The sequence below is a fragment of the Moschus berezovskii genome, chromosome 10 (genome assembly GCF_049115385.1).
Source record: "Moschus berezovskii isolate FMDL1 chromosome 10, NW_MosBer_1.0, whole genome shotgun sequence".
NCBI lineage: Eukaryota > Metazoa > Chordata > Mammalia > Artiodactyla > Moschidae > Moschus > Moschus berezovskii.
In genome coordinates, this window is record NC_142469.1 from 13,477,817 (window position 1) to 13,494,025 (window position 16,209).

Here is a 16,209-nt window from a genome sequence, read left to right on the forward strand (position 1 = left end):
TGACTCAACGAGCACACAGAGCTCTTCCTTCCTTAGACGGAAGATGGGACTTCAGGAGCCGGCTCCTACGAACTCAAGGTTAAACTCAGCCCCCAAAATGGAGGCTTCCTTAGAGCCGGAGAAAACAGGGCTGTGATCCCCATCACCCTACAAGGCGGTCCTTCCCAGGGAAGACAGGCAACCACTCCGCAAGAGCACATCTCCGCTGGGGGCCCCTCTCCAGACTCAGTGAGCCTGGGTGGGCGGGAGGATCTGCCTTCTGATCAAGGTCTCTGTTGATGCTGAGGCCGCAGGGACCACTCTTGTGAATCGCAGCTCTTTGGTTCCCTTCAGTGACCACACGCAGGCAGAGGAGTCACCATGGGCCGGGGCACAACAGAGACAGCTAAGCCAACAGTCCAACCACGGTATGGGCTTCCCTAGAACGGTTTACATTTGTGGGTGAGGGCAGCGTGATCACAGGGAGCACCTCCAGTGCGAATCCCCGAACTACTCAGAGCAGGACCGAGATGAACGGCTAAGGGATCCTTTCAGAGAAGAGGTCCAGCTCTCTGTAAGCTGAACTCAGAGCTCGCGCCACAGGTGACGCTGTCCAGCCTCCAAAAACATGGCAACTGTGCCAAGTTCACAAGAGGCCCCAGTTAGGGCTCTTTTTTTTTTTAACATGCAGCTCTTCACATGCCAAATAAAAGTAATGAACAACACTGTTCCAGCTGAGGGTGTTGTGAGCTAAATGCATCTCCCATTCAATTATAGATCCAGAAAGACAGCTTGCTTGACCTCTGACCATTTGCACCATATCTATCCCTAATTGGAGCATCACTGTCTAAGAAACAGAAGTCCCTCTGTTCTTTTTCTGTTTTTATTTATTTTTTTTTATTGAAGGATAATTGCTTTACAGAATTTTGTTTTCTGTCAAATGGAAACTTACATTACCATATGTAACATAGATAGCTAATGACAATTTGCTGTATGGCTCAGAAACCTCTCTTGTTTTTGACACCTCTGAAGTTCCCAGAAAGCTGTCACTCATCATGATACAAAAACTCCTCACTTTTAGTCCTTTAGGTAAATTATCCGGGGCACACTGACCTACTCACCTGAACTAGCAAGCACCATCTGAGGCAGCCCGTTCTTTTGCAAATTCTGCAGAATACCTAACACACTCACAATCCTATTTTCCTACAAGACACTGGTTTCAAGAGCTTAACTTGCTTTAAATAAAAGAAGAAACAAACTCTCTCACACCCTCTCAACACGTTACATGAGGAATACAGTTGTACTTCAGAGCTGAAAAAAATAAACCATCAAAACTGATATACAATGTCACTCTTTAGAAGGAGAGGGGGTTTCCCTGGTAGTCCAGTGGTTAAGACTCTGCACCCTCAATGCAGGGGGCATGGGCGTGATCCCTGGTCAGGGAACCAAGACCCCATATGCGTATTTTTGGCATGGCCAAAAACAAATAAATAAAAGAAGAGGGAGGCAGCTTTAACTCGCAAAGAGATTTTTCTGACGTCCTGCTAACAAACCTCATTAGTTGAAGTAATAGATACAAAGACTCCAGAGCCAGTCGCCATCTTAGGAGAACTCTACAATGATTTCAGGGTCTCAAAATACAAACAAAAAATCTGAACGATCCTTAAGTTTATCTTGAACTACAACCAAAGCAGCATGACTGGAAACGATCAAGACCAAAAGTCAAGGAACCTGAATTCTGGCATTGGGTCTACTACCATCACACACCAAGGTCACGAAACTACCAAATGACAGCTTTTGAATCTTCACTAGCCCCACAGAACAGAACGATAATCTCACATCACAGACACCTGGCACTTGCAGGACAAGTGTATTCACCTAAAAAAAAAGGCCAGTGTGTGTTCCTGGTTCCACATGAGCAAAAGGCCTTACCTTTAGGGCCCCTCACACCAAGAGCGCCGGGGGGGCCCTTCATGCCCGGGAGGCCGCGGAGTCCCATCTGGCCTGGAAAGCCATTCTCTCCAGGGGGACCCGGGGGGCCAGGGGGTCCAGGCCGTCCAGGGAGGCCTGAGGCTCCGGAGTCCGGACGCTTGAGACTCGCAGCCATCTGAGCAAAATGCTCTAAAAGGTAATAAACAAAACCACCCAGGGAAGTCAGAAGCACAAAGGCGATTCAAGGGAAATGTGAACTATTTCAAGTGCCTTTTTTCTAAATGCATCACCAGAACTTCAGAATGGGGGCGGGGGGGGGGTAGGGGTGAGGGATGAATAAAGCTCGGTCAGTTTTCCCCCAGGTTTCTGCCCCGAGGCATCACTGATGCCGCTATGTTCAGCCTTCTGTGGGGAGAGCTGGTCCTGCTGCCGTGAGGCAGGGAAGGGGATAGAGAACCTTAACCTTCAGGACTGAGCCGTGTCTAAAAGGATGAGTGTGTCACCTGAACCTGGCTGGTTATCTGAAAACCCAGGATGGGAAGGAAGTAAGCTGCTCAACATAGCTGCAAGTGGACGTCCTGAAGCTGTGTCAAAGCCAAGGACATTGTCCAGAATTAGTAGTGAGACACCGTTTGAGACCTGGGCTCATGTACTTAGCTTGAACATACTACTTTACGTGAAATATCCTGAGGATCCATGACTTGCTAATAATTCTCCTTCTCAAGTTTTTTTCATGCCTGGATGATACACCAGACGTTAAAGAGAGCCTGCTTCTTGGGAATGGTCACAATCTGTCTTAAAAATTTATAACTGTGTAGGCTTTTTCAGGAACCATTAAATAGGCCAAGAATCATCTACTAAAACCAGAGAATAAGAACATCTTCCCATTAAAATACTCTAAGGGAAATGTTCTAGTGTAATATCTTTTAAAACTTTGGGTGTGAAGGAGAAAATGAATTCAAAACATATTTCTCACCAGAATTTCTAAATTGGTCACATGTGAATACCCTAGGTGGGCCTTATTTAAGTGAGGGTTAGCATAAAGTCATACTTTTCTCAACATGAAATGCTTAAAATGGAAAAATCCTTTCAAAATAAGATGCCTTCAATATTGGCTTCCAAATATAGAGGTGACAATTTCATCCTGGAAAACTCTAGGCATCTACTTGACAAGCTAGACTATCTCACGAACACAGAAAAGGTTAAGTGTTTCTTCATGAAAGTATTAGTTTCAACTAGAATCAGACAATAAATAGGAATTGCCATAACTGCAGATGAATTTAGATGAAGGTTAAGAAATGTGAAAATATACATCATCATTTTGGCTTAATTCCAGTTACAGATTTTCTACCTATGTGGTGCATGAATGGGAATAATTAAGCTTCTTAAGGGCAGAAGTCTACCAATAATTTCTCATATACTCTGCAGAGAGCGCCTAGGTCAATGCCAGGGACACACCAAGGGGTAGGACATTTAGAAGGGAAAGAGCCTGAGAATTTGTTTTCCAAAGGAGGGAAAAACGTGCATGGGTGTGTGTGTATGTGTGTGTGCGTGTGTGTAGGCTGACCCAGAAATGTACTACTTTTCCTTGAGGCTATAAGCAAATGGCAACAAACTGTACAGAACCGAAGTGAAATTAATATTATTCAAAATCCCCCACCCTTTAAAGCCTACAAAAAGTCAAGCCATGACGATTTATTTACCTTGTATGACTCTCATGCAAACCTGCTTGATGTGCTGATCAGTCGGTGCTCTGCCCTGGGACGGAAAAGACAAAAGTCAGTTTGTCCGCGAGCAAAGCCACAAAGAGGGCATTGTTGAATGGTAAACTGACAGGCTGGGCAAGGGACAAGTGGCTGGATTTACAGGAGAGCTGGCCCCACGCTCATTGCGGAGCTGAGGTCGGGTCCCACCCAAGCGCCTGTCCACACCCCCAGCCCCCCAGCACCCCACTCCAGCCCCCAGCCCCCAGCCCCGCCAAGGGGCGGCGCCTCCTGAGGAAAGCCCGGAGCCGGGCCGCACTCACCGGGGGGCCCTGGATCCCGGGCAGGCCGGTGGCGCCCTGCTCCCCCTGCACGCCGCGCGGGCCGGGCGGGCCTCGGGGTCCTTCCTCTCCGGGAAGCCCCCGGCTGCCTTCGGGCCCCCTCACGCCAGGCTCCCCAGGGTTCCCCGCCTGGAACACAGGGGCGCACGTCAAGTCGAGGCTGAACACAAGGAGGGCGCCGGCTTCAGATTGACATTAGCGCTGACATGAAACTAGATTCACCGACACTCTGCCTCCCAAGTTAAAAATCTAAGCACCAATAGGTGTTCGCTCAGAGGTTACAAAGCCTCAAGGTGAACACACTTAATGCCACACAATTAACTCTCCAGTCTCTCATAATTTCAATTCAAGTAAACATTTTAAAGATCTTTCTTTGGGGCCTAGATATTATTTCGAAATGTTAATGGAAATAACACATTTTAAAATCACAGTCTTCATACTTTAAGCCATTTCTAAGAGCAAGTTCGTTTTTAACAAAACGTGTTAACTTTTTCAGGCCACAGAGAGACTACTGAGTTCACAAGACATGTTACACCGTGTATCACAAATACAGAAAGCATAAAATAAAGATATTTCCAAGAACATAAGTTATTTAGCCTTTATAACATTCTCTGAAGAATCTGAGGAAGCCAGATGTATCCAGGAATTATAAAACACTAACGTGAATTAAATCAACACATTTAAAACTCTGCATTTAAGATACCAGAACAAAAAGAGTGAGTCCATAATTCACCTGAGGATACAGGAAGTTAAAAATCTAAATATTAAAGATGCTTAAAAAATCAATTATTTCCTTAAAATGAAACCATATACCAGTTAGATTTTTCTTCTGAAAGCAGACCACTAAAAAGCATCTTTCTAGTCTTCATCTACAAAAACTGCTTTAAAGAGAAACTAAATTAATTCACTTTTTGTTAAGCTACCTCCAGTGGAATTTGTGACATAGGAGTTACAGTGACTGTTGTTTACAGATAAAAATGAGAAGATAAAAGTGAAAGAGTGTGGGGGAATGCCACTGCTCTAGATCTGATATTCATAAAGCTGCTCCATCCGGCTTCCTTTTCATACCAACGTTTCTCTAGGAAAAGTCAACTCATTCAAATGTTCAGATGTTTTAAACTGAAGGGAAAATGGTAATGAAGTGATGCTTCCACGAGACACATCTTAAGAAAGCTCAGGGAGTATGCTTTTTCCAATCTCTCTTTGTACAAAAAAATAAAAAATGATATTCATCTAAGCCAACTTGTCAAAATTGCTTCTTGAAGAAATTATGGCTTAAAAAGATTTCCTGAGAGTTAGGCTCAAGGGAGAAAGCTAAGGATATGCTGTGGAACTAAAGTTGGGTATTGTCAGGTCACTAGAATGCAAGGTATAGCAACTTCTAAAAAAGTCCAGTGTGTGTGTGTGTGCTCAGTCGTGTCCAGGTTTTTGTGACCTTTGGACTATAAATTGCCAGACTCCTGTCTATGGAGTTTTCCAAGCAAGAATACTGGAGTGGGTTGCCATCCCCGCTCCAGGGGCTCTTCCCAACCCAAGGATTGAACCCGCATCTCTTATGTTCCTGCGTTGGTAGGCAGGTTCTTTACCATTAGCGCCACCTGGGAAACCCAAAAAGTACACTTTAATTTCATCAGTATTCCCTGGACAGTGACAGAAAAGATGGGGTGGAAAGGGAGGTGATCAACCGAAAGCTAATTCCTAGTGTTGCAGCCAAATTTAAATGAAATTAACTGCATTGTTCATCCACCTTTTTCTTTTATAACTTGAATTCTCACCTTTGAACATTTCTGATTATTTCTAGACAGTGAAGTAGGATTTCCATTATCAGATTCTATCCAGGCTTACCCTTTACAGTGTTTCTCAATCCTAAACCATTCTAAGGCATAAAGATGTTCTTGAAGCTTGACTGTCACATGTGTTTAGAGGTTGTATGTATACAGGTGTGTGCATTTGTGTGTGTGTGTTAGTCATTCATTCATGTCCAACTCTTTGAAACCCCATGAACTGAAGCCCGCCAGGCTCCTCTGTCCATGCAATTCTCCAGGCAAGAATACTGGAGTGGGTAGCCATTCCCTTCTCCAGGGGATCTTCCTGACTCAGGGATCGAACCCAGGTCTCTTGTATTGCAGGAGGATTCTTTACCTTCTGAACCACGAGGGAAGTCCAGTATGCACACAGGAAAGATAATATAAAACTTTCCATATCGAGGCTGCGTGAAGAGCCCTGGGCAGGGCACTGTAACCAAGGCTGAGTGTGTCCTCCCGGAGAAGGCTGAGTTGAGGATTGGGCTAAATGCTTAGGTAGGAGGTACTAATCTAAGGAAAGAGAAAGAGTGCCCCAAACTAGGAGAACAGCACACGTCGTTAAACAGGATATGCCAAGTAAAAAGAGCCACAAACAGATGACATCCAGAGAGGTCAGAGATGAGGCTGGTGAGGCTGCAACCGCTTCATTGAAGGTTTTGTGTTCTTTACCAAGGGTCTGATTTTATTCTACAAATGCTATTCTCTAAGGGTTTTAAGCGGATATGAGGGATAGATATGTCAGCTTTATCTTTTCATCTAGATGTCACTGACTGTCATCTGTTGGACAGAGGGGAGTGGTAGGGATTCCAGACAAAGGAAGGTCTTGGGGAGTAATGGAAGTTCTTGATAGATGCCCTTGACACTGAAGTCTGAGCTTCATCCTTTCTCCTTGTAATATCTTAAATTTGTTATTGTATTAAGGTGTATATTCCTTTCAAATTAGCAAGTCATTCTAGGCTTGCTGCTACTGCTAAGTCACTTCAGTCGTGTCCGACCCTGTGTGACCCCACAGACGGAAGCCCACCAGGCTCCCCCGTCCCTGGGACTCTCCAGGCAAGAACACTGGAGTGGGTTGCCATTTCCTTCTCCAATGTGTGAAAGTGAAAAATGAAAGTGAAGTCGCTCAGTCGTGTCCGACCCTTAGCGACCCCACGGACTGCAGCCTACCAGGCTCCTCCATCCATGGGATTTTCTAGGCAAGAGTACTGGAGTGGCTTGCCATTGCCTTCTCCGAGGCTTGCTACTAATCGATTATATAATTCTGAATACATTTAATCTCTATGAACATCAGATTAGTTTCTGAAAAGTGATAAACTGAAGGAGATGATCATTTTCTAGCCCTAATAATTATCCATATTTTCTTGTGGACCATGCCTATATCTTACTTCTCCAACTAGAACACACAGGAGATTACGAAAATTACTGAAATATTTGCAATGATATGACTGACAATGAAATTCAGTTATGTTCTTGTCACTGCAAAGCACAGGTCAGTTCTTGTAAAACAATCCATTTGTGGAAGAAATTACAATATATACTCAGTGAGCCATTTATAATATGAAAAAAAAAAAAACTTCCTTTAGAGTGGTTAGGTCAAAAGGCAGATCCATTTACACTGTTATGAGTTTTTTCTCCTTTGGACTAATCCACTACTTAAAGCATAAATTCATACATTAACATCCTTAAAGGTAAGTCCTTTTAGAATTGAATTTTACAGAATGATTTCATAAAGCAAAGAATTCTGTTTTTATAGCTTTATTGATATTTTATTTTTATACCATTACTATTCATTATACTTACAGATCCCTTTGGGCCAGGTAATCCTATATCTCCCTAAATCAATAAAATGAAATCATATTAGAACAATGTATTCACATTTGATAGTTTACTAAAAAACACTGAAAAGGTTATCATGCTGCCAAAGTCAATAGAAAACCATGAACAGAAGAACCCTGACACTGCAGGAAAAAAATATGAGTCAAAATTTGGATTCTGGTCCCAGTGCTGCTATTTAACTTCATGACCCTGTGTAAACTTTGTAAACCCCCAGCCTTTGGCTAACTCGTCTGTTAAATAGTAGGGCTGAATCAGGGCTCTCCAAGGTTCCATCCAGATTTAAAATGCTAAGTGTCGAGAATTAAAACATGTAAGTAAAAAGATATTAAACTAGTATGCGGTTATAAAACATAATAGACATTTAAATCAGATGACTTCATTTTTGAAACTCTAGCAGTGTTCTCAAAAATCCCTCAAAGTCTATCAAATCAAATATGCATGCTTTAAAAAAAAAAAAAAACTTGCATATCTCCTACCACTAGCTCTAAGTATGAATTCAGCTCACTTTAGCACATTGGTGCATGTACATTACAAAACAGGATAATTTTTAAACATTCTTTCAGCTTATAAAATGAACAGTTTCAACAGAATATAAAATTGAAATCATCCTTTTCTAGTTTATCTAATAGTTAGGAAGCTGTGTCTAATTCAGATGTTACATTTATATTAACTCTAAATCCTAAAAAACCTGAATAAAATATTATTCAGCATTTTCTCCTGAACTAAAAATCCTCTGAAACTATTTTCTGAGAATTCTGTCAGTCCCACAGCAAAGGACAAAATGTAAGTTTCCACACTAGGTAGGTCCCATTTGACTGCATTGTAACTGGAAGGAAAAGCCATCAGACAGAAGTGCTACAGGCAGTGATGACTTATTCTCCTTCTCCCTGCCTTCCTGGAGGTTCAGCAGAACCCACCTCTGGAGTTGGTTTTAGACTCAAAAAGACCGTGGAAAACACCCACAGTCAAGCTTGTGAGTCACAGCTTTCTATCTACAATAAACTATTAATATAAACCACAATAAAGTTTTAGCTTTTTTTCCATGATAGGCACTATTCACAGACTTTCTGCAGTCATATAAGAATCACCTGGAATTTCTAGATGGAAAAAAAATGAGCAAACGTGCCCTCTGAAGGGAACACTTGGTCCTCCCGGTGCTTTAGGCCATGTCTACCAACACCGGGGTATTTCCCCTGCATTTTATTTGACCTTGGCTCAGTTCTGGGGGGTGGTTTGCAAGTTTATGTAAGAAACATCTTAACCCTGAAAGAAGTCAGCAAGGATATCAGGGCCAGAGAAAAGAAGAAGGAAACATATCTGATACAGTTCAAAATCAGTGAGGCTCCACCAATATCCACGAAAAATGTCTTACGAGTTCACCCCTTTCTCCAGCTTCACCCTCTTCACCAGAGGCGCCCTAAAAATTAAAAGTCACATTTTAAAAGTTCTTAGTCCCTTGGTTCAAATTTACCCAGTCAACACTGATAAAAATTCAGAAGTTCCCACAATGCTCCTAAGGCACACAGAAATACGACATGTCCTTAATGGTTTTCCAACCTAGCTGTCAGGGGCTAGTCCAACCCAGGGCAGACCAGAGAAAAGCCAGAAGGTGACATTGAGTTTCAGCTAAAGTTAAGAATGAATGACTGTGTCAGCAACTGGATAATTAGGTAAGACTTAAAAAGGGCTCTTATAAGATGGGGGAAACAAAAAACCTCAGGACAAAAACTAACTCTAATTCATATACATTGTATTTGCTAAGTTCTTAGTGAAGAAAAACCAAAACACTCTGATGAGGCTATGGAGGCTCCATCAGACTGGAGTAACCCCATCTGGTGAAGGAGAGAGAGCCACTCTTTTCAAAGAAAGCATAGTGTGTATTCTGGAAGGCAGGGCCACCGTTAGCTTGGACTATTAAAACAGTAGATAAGGTTACAGACCTAATTAGACCCTGGGTCTCACTCACTATACAGGATGCTCGGGACTGGTGCACTGGGACGACCCTGAGGGATGGGATGGAGAGGGAGGTGGGGGGGTGGTTCAGGATGGGGGACACATGTACACCCGTGGCAGATTCATGTCAGTGTATGGCAAAGACCACTACAATACTGTAAAGTAATCAGCCTCCAATTAAAATAAATAAATAAATTTAAATAAATAAATAAAGCCCTTGGAGCCTCCACATGCTACCCACACCGGCAGATCAGCCAGTGCCCCCTGCTGGTAAAACACATTAGCACACATTAAACACACGGTTCACAGGATTCCAATGCGGGGACCTACCTGTTCACCCTTCGGACCAGGTTCACCAACTACACCCTGCAATGAATCAAATGCGCTTTGTCAGTATTTTGAGGTTTTTAACTATACAATCTCAAGTGAACCAACTCCCCTACTGGGCTGGTGAACAGGAACAAGGATGAATAATCTCCATCTCCTCACTGTCTAGCCAGAGTCGCATCAGACCTGGAGAAACTGACAACCATGCAAAATCACTGGCGACATGCGTGCCCTCTGACCACATCCATGTGAAATGTGACAAGTAAGAACAGAAATTTAGACATGAATAGGAAGTGTGATTACAGCTGAAATTTTTCCTTTAATCTCAACTCTCCATAATTTTATAAATCTTTCATGATAGTTCTCTATGGCAATGTCTAGAAAAATTCTCCACTGGGCCAAAAGCAAGCTTGGTTTCTCAACATAGTAGAAATCACCCTTCCAAATAAGGAACTTTCCAGAAGGCCAGGTATCTTACCCTGTCACCTTTCATCCCAGGAAGTCCAGGGGGGCCAGGCAAGCCAGGGAGGCCAGGGCTGCCAAGAGAACCCTGAAATAAAACACATCCCCCAGACCCACTGTTACTGCGACGCTGACTGCACACACCAGACATAACTCACGCCTCGAATAAAAGTGCTGCGGTTGATTTAACGCTGCTGCTCAGACTTCCCACTCTCCCAGATCTCAGGAGAAGACAGTCAGGCCCTCCTCCATCCCATTTCTGAGCTCCCCAATTCCCGGATTTGCACCCCTTCCCAACAGTGGGCTCTTTGAGCTGAGTCCCTGCCTCCCCAGCTGTGTAAACATCACCGCTGGAGAAGTGAAAGGCAGCTTTCACATACGGTTCTCTCCCAGTCCAAGAACAACCATGGCCAAATGGAGCACTTCGTATCTCCCCCAGTTTTAAAATAAATGCTACAGACCACACTGATTAAAATACCCTCTGAGGGTCTCCTAGATGTAATTTGAAATTCCCCATTTACATTTCACACATTCACACAGGAACAGAAACCAAATGAGGATGATTCAATTACCCATTGCAAATTGCTTCTTTCTCTTTGTTCCCTTTTAAAATTTTACTTTGTTTTGCATAAAGCAAATCCACTGCTGAAGACCAGAAATGTTACTTACCAGTTTACCTGGTGGCCCTGGGGGTCCCACTGGTCCTACTTCACCTCTGCTGCCCTAGAAACACACAAGCAGGACAGTCAACCTGCCGAAATGCAAATGTATGTTTACTACATCAACAAAGCAACCAAGCTACCTAGGTTTTTGTTTACACATATATAAAGGTCACCAAAGTATTCTTCCCGTCTTCAACTGAAGGCAGAGACCTTCATATAAACTGTCTGTAGCCTCCTCGGTGTTCCTCCTGAGCTCTGACAGGCCTAACGCTGCTCACTGTGAATAGAAACTGTTCAATAGACATAACTCCTGAAACATCCACAGGAAGTAGCAATTAGGAGTTTTCAGTACATACATCACCATCCAACTTAGATTATGTTTATTTGTGTACATGCTTTATCCTCCCATTTAGACTATGTGTTCTAGAGGCATAGTAAAATTTTGAATCCCACATAATTGTCTAAAACCCAGTGTAAATTTCAGGTCTACAGTACATTTTAAAGCAGTAGCTGACAAATGATCTTGAACCTCAAAAGAGTGAAAAGACTCAGGACAGAGATGTTTGCCTTTAAATTACCTCTGCAACTTCAAAAAGACATACATAGAAGAAATTCAGAAAGTTTCTGAAATAATTCTTTGCTTCACTCATTCTACATATGTCTTAAAAGATTAAAGACTTTAGAAAGTACAATTTATAATGTTGTTGCACCAAAAGAACACTCTAATTTCATTCTGTCAACCAATTTCAATTTTTTATTGGAATCGCTAAGCCCTTTGAGAAAAGGAATCACACGAAGTCTTCAATTTCTTTCCCTGAGAATTTCATACACTTTTATGAAATCTGCTAAAAGCTTGTTTCATTTCTAATGAATATTCAGCTAAGTTGAACACTGAGGTTGCTGGATAAATAATTACATTTCCTGGATGATATACATAAAAATGAAGGTAGTCTTTTGAGTTTGTGTTTAAAATGACATGGCAACTTCATATTAATGTTTGATATTTATAAGTGCTTCTGATAAGATTATTCTGATCTGACCCATACGCTATTCATTCATCTATAAAAAGAACAAAATGTCAAGATCCATAAACTTTCTGCATTTTCAATTGCTCTAAAGGATCAAGAAATGTCTGCCAAATTACAAGCTTCTATGAGCTATAATTTCATGACAGCCATTTCTTATGACTTATAGGTGATTTAAACAAAATGCTCTTAAGGGCTTTAAGCTAAAGCTGAAGCTCCAATACTTTGGCCACCTGATGCAAAGAGGAGCTGACTCATTGGAGAAGACCCTGAGGCTGGGAAGGATTGAGGACAGGAGGAGAAGCGGGTGACAGAGGATGGTTGGATAGCATCACCAACTCAACAGACATGAGTTTGAGCAAAATCCGATAGACAGTGAAGGACAGTGAAGTGCTTTACAAAAACTTTCATATGAATGTTCTGCCTAATGTGTGAGTTTGAATGACACATTGGTCCTTAACCTTTGTGAGCAGCCTGGAAGCCCAAAGCAGTGCTTCATGAGGACAGATGCTGGAAGGAGGCAAGTAGGGTAAAAGCCAGCCACTATGATAGATTCTTCTTGTCTCTACACATAAAGATTGGGTTTCGCCCCATTACTTTGCTCCAGCATTTCGAAGTTCAAGGCAGATTTTCTTCAGTATATCTGCTCTGCTGGCATTTTCCGATTATTTCTGAACTGCATTCTGATTAAGATCCTAAATATCATTGAGATAAAATGACCTTATTTCCCAGAACAATTAATAGTCACTGGTGGAAAACATAATTAATCGTGTCAGAAAGGGAAAGCAAGGTTCTTGACACAACCTCAAGTATTCATTTCTAAGTAAATGAACCATTATGCCATCCTATCCAAGACAAAGATGACTGATATACCTTTGTCTTCCACAAACCAAAGGGCTAAATGAAAATAAAGGATTACATAACCTTTCACTTACTTTTGGAGAGATTAATCATCTTTTCGGGCAAATACAAAGATTCTCTGCTGGAATCTTATTTTCTCTGTCTTTCACAAGTTGTTATTATTCAGTTCCTAAGTCTCTTCCAAGCCCTGGCAGCCCTTGGTAAAACCAATGAAGAGCTCAGAACCCAATGATGAGCAGTCACTCTCCTGCCCCTGCACAAATACATAGCATGTGGGTCTTTGTTTCTATTCTACTTCCATCCTATATAACCTTTGCCATTCTGAACTTAGGTATTTCTATAGAAATGATCTCACTGTTTAAAAAAAAAAGTTAGTTTATTTTCACAATGACCAAACAGCTACAAATGTTAGGGCAGGATATTCTCATGGCCATTCTGAAGATTTCTATGTGTTCTAAAAACATTCATATTCTTTCCCTTAGTCCATTAATTTCACCTGTAACTAAGATGAGCATAAGCCATTAAGACAGAAACAGTAATCTTTAAAAACTCAGGTTAAACTAAATACATCCTGCAGGGAACCGTTCACCCTAACCTAATAACCACATGTGTGCTAAATAAATGATAAATCTCTAATGTTTCAACAGCTGTAGTGAAACCATATTTTCAGATGTGGCCAGGAAGGTTGATAGGGAAATAGTTATTCTGCCACAGGGCTGATATTACAAACCTCACGACAGAACTCATGGTTTTTAACAAAAGAATTGGAAGGAACCAGAACAGAACGCAAAATCTTCCCACTGAAAATGTGAAGACCATTAAGGAAATGCTCTATTTTTCCTCTTGAGTGCTCTGAGCCACCATATGTATCTCCAACATGTTAAGATACATCTGCCAATTCATCTCTATTTAAGAAGTCAATCAAAGCTTTAAAAAAGATGCAGACTTCTACCAGTAATTGCCAACTCTGCCTGCGCATCAGAATCCTCTAAGGAGTTGTTAGAAATATATTTCACTGGTGTCTTCACCACCCCACCTCTCCATTCCGCTCCACCGGCCATCCCTCAGCCCCCAGTCCTGATTCTGAAGGTATAGGTAAGACCCAGGAATCTGTTGGGGGTCGTGTTCTGTTTGAATGTCTTCACCAGCTTTACTTAGACTTTTGTTGAATGCTCACTGCAGAAGTTCCAAAAACACTAAACTCTTAAATTTGCTAAATATGTTTTGTGTTATTAGAATTTGCCAAGCTAACTTCAAACAAAAGATATCCAGCAAAGCCTTGACTTTGGCGGCACTCAGCCCCAGTGTTCTTGCCTGGAGAATCCCAGGGAAGGGGGAGCCTGGTGGGCTTCCATCTATGGGGTCACACAGAGTTGAACACGACTGAAGTGACTTAGCAGCAGCAGCAGCAGCAGCCCCAGGACCGGATCTGAAGTCCAGCTCTGCTGTGCACCAGCTCAGTCCAGGCAGGCAACTCAACCCTTCTGTCCTAGTAGCAATAGTGTTAACCATTCAGTCTTGTCGTGTCCAACTCTTTGCGACCCAATGGACTGTAGGCGCCAGGCTCCTCTGTCCATGGGACTTTCCAGGCAAGGTCACTGGAGTGGGTTGCCAATCCCTTCTCCAGGATATCTTTTCGACCCAGGGATAAAACCTGGGTCTCCTGCATTGCAGGCAGATTCTTTACCATCTGAGCTACAAGGAAGCTCTTCATCTGTTTCCTCATCTGTTAAGTGGGTTTGGAGAGGATTAAATAGATACATGAAGCACTTAGAGCAATATCCAGCTCATAGTAAGCACCACAGATATGCTAGTTACTATGTTCATCCAAGGTTTTATCCAAGGAAGAAAGACATCAGTCAAAACTATGGTTTTCAATCAAATGATTCATTACATGTTCTGTGCCTTTCAAACCTCCCAAATTTCTTTAAAAGCACAAGTCATGCTTAGGGAAAAATGTCTCTAGTCCTTATTTTTTGAATTTCTGTCCAGACCATTGATCACCAAGAAGGCACTCTTTTTATAAGCAAACACTAGCAGCTACTTTGCAAAGCTCATTTCAATAAATACAAATGGATACTTCAATCCGGAAGTCTCCCTTTTAAAATGGAACTATCAGACTTCTAAAATATCACAGAAAAGAATCCATTTTATTACACTTGCTGCTGCTGCTGCTGCTGCATCACTTCAGTCGTGTCCGACTCTGTGTGACCCCATAGACAGAAGCCCACCAGGCTCCCCCGTCCCTGGGATTCTCCAGGCAAGAACACTGGAGTGGGTTGCCATTTCCTTCTCCAATGTGTGAAAGTGAAGTCGGTCAGTCGTGTCCGACCCTTCGCGACCCCATGGACTACGGCCTACCAGGCTCCTCCATCCAATTACACTTGGGCTGTCATAATTATTTTACCAAAAGAGTGGGCTTTACTCTGCCATGCTCTAGATTGTGTTGGTCGATGTATCTGCTTGATTACCCAAAATGCTAACTAGCTAAAGAACGAGCATTATCCTCAGCACCTTCACAGTTTCAGAAGAGGGAAACTATCACTATACTTAGTCTGCATTATACGCTAAGTGCCTATTTCTGGCAAAAATATGTTTAACCTAGAAGATCAGTTATGACTCCTAAAGACTGTTGCTTTTACAAATCATTTTCATAGTAACACTTGAAGATCATATTAGTCCTACTACAAGGATCATTTTGCCATAAAAATATTTTTTTAATCTATTCAATTTTGCCACATTGGATAGTTTATACTTCTCTCTATTGTAGGTTTAAATATCTCCTCACACACAGAGGCAGACAACAATCTGCTCACACTATAACCATCACAGCTGGTCCATAAAGCACTGACAGGAGTGTTCTGGAGTGTTCCAGAGCCTGGTGGGGCAGGAAGGTGGCGTAGATCTCTCAACAGCACACCAAGTGGGCCCTCTGTGTTGAAGCTTCTGCTGATGGGGTCAGGGTCGGGACTTCAAGAGAAAGGAGACAGGCTTCTCCACACACTCCAGGGGTGCATAAACTTCAGAAAACCTGGGATGGATCAGCATGGCACTCATCCCAGTCAAAACCACAAGAGCAGAGCAAACCTAACCCACTAGACAAAAGCTCTGGCAAGTTCTGAGGAGCTTGGAAGAGAAAAATGGACCAGGAGCCACTGCTCAGTAACACCAAAGCAGAGGTCCCAGCCACCTGCTGGCTCTAAACCAGGAGTCCCCCGATGCAGGTGCTGACCCTGCAGAGCAGAGTAACGGAAAAAGCCAGAAACACAAGCCAAGTGGGAAAAATGTGTGCTTGTGTGTAATCACAAGAGATGCCAAAATGC

General features: G+C 42.5%; 1 protein-coding gene across 3 annotated transcripts in view; it reads right to left on the reverse strand.

The window, feature by feature from the left end:
• COL9A1 (collagen type IX alpha 1 chain) overlaps window positions 1-16,209 on the reverse strand; it is an 85,993-nt gene that overhangs the window by 11,789 nt on the left and 57,995 nt on the right. For all 3 annotated transcript variants that reach the window (XM_088840927.1, XM_088840926.1, XM_088840928.1), the window contains 8 exons: window positions 11,008-11,061; window positions 10,355-10,426; window positions 9,880-9,915; window positions 8,969-9,013; window positions 7,561-7,593; window positions 3,938-4,084; window positions 3,615-3,669; window positions 1,912-2,100 (listed from right to left, as the gene is read on the reverse strand). In XM_088840927.1, coding sequence (XP_088697053.1) covers window positions 1,912-2,100; window positions 3,615-3,669; window positions 3,938-4,084; window positions 7,561-7,593; window positions 8,969-9,013; window positions 9,880-9,915; window positions 10,355-10,426; window positions 11,008-11,061 — 631 coding nt within the window. The remainder of the gene's footprint in view (window positions 1-1,911; window positions 2,101-3,614; window positions 3,670-3,937; window positions 4,085-7,560; window positions 7,594-8,968; window positions 9,014-9,879; window positions 9,916-10,354; window positions 10,427-11,007; window positions 11,062-16,209) is intronic.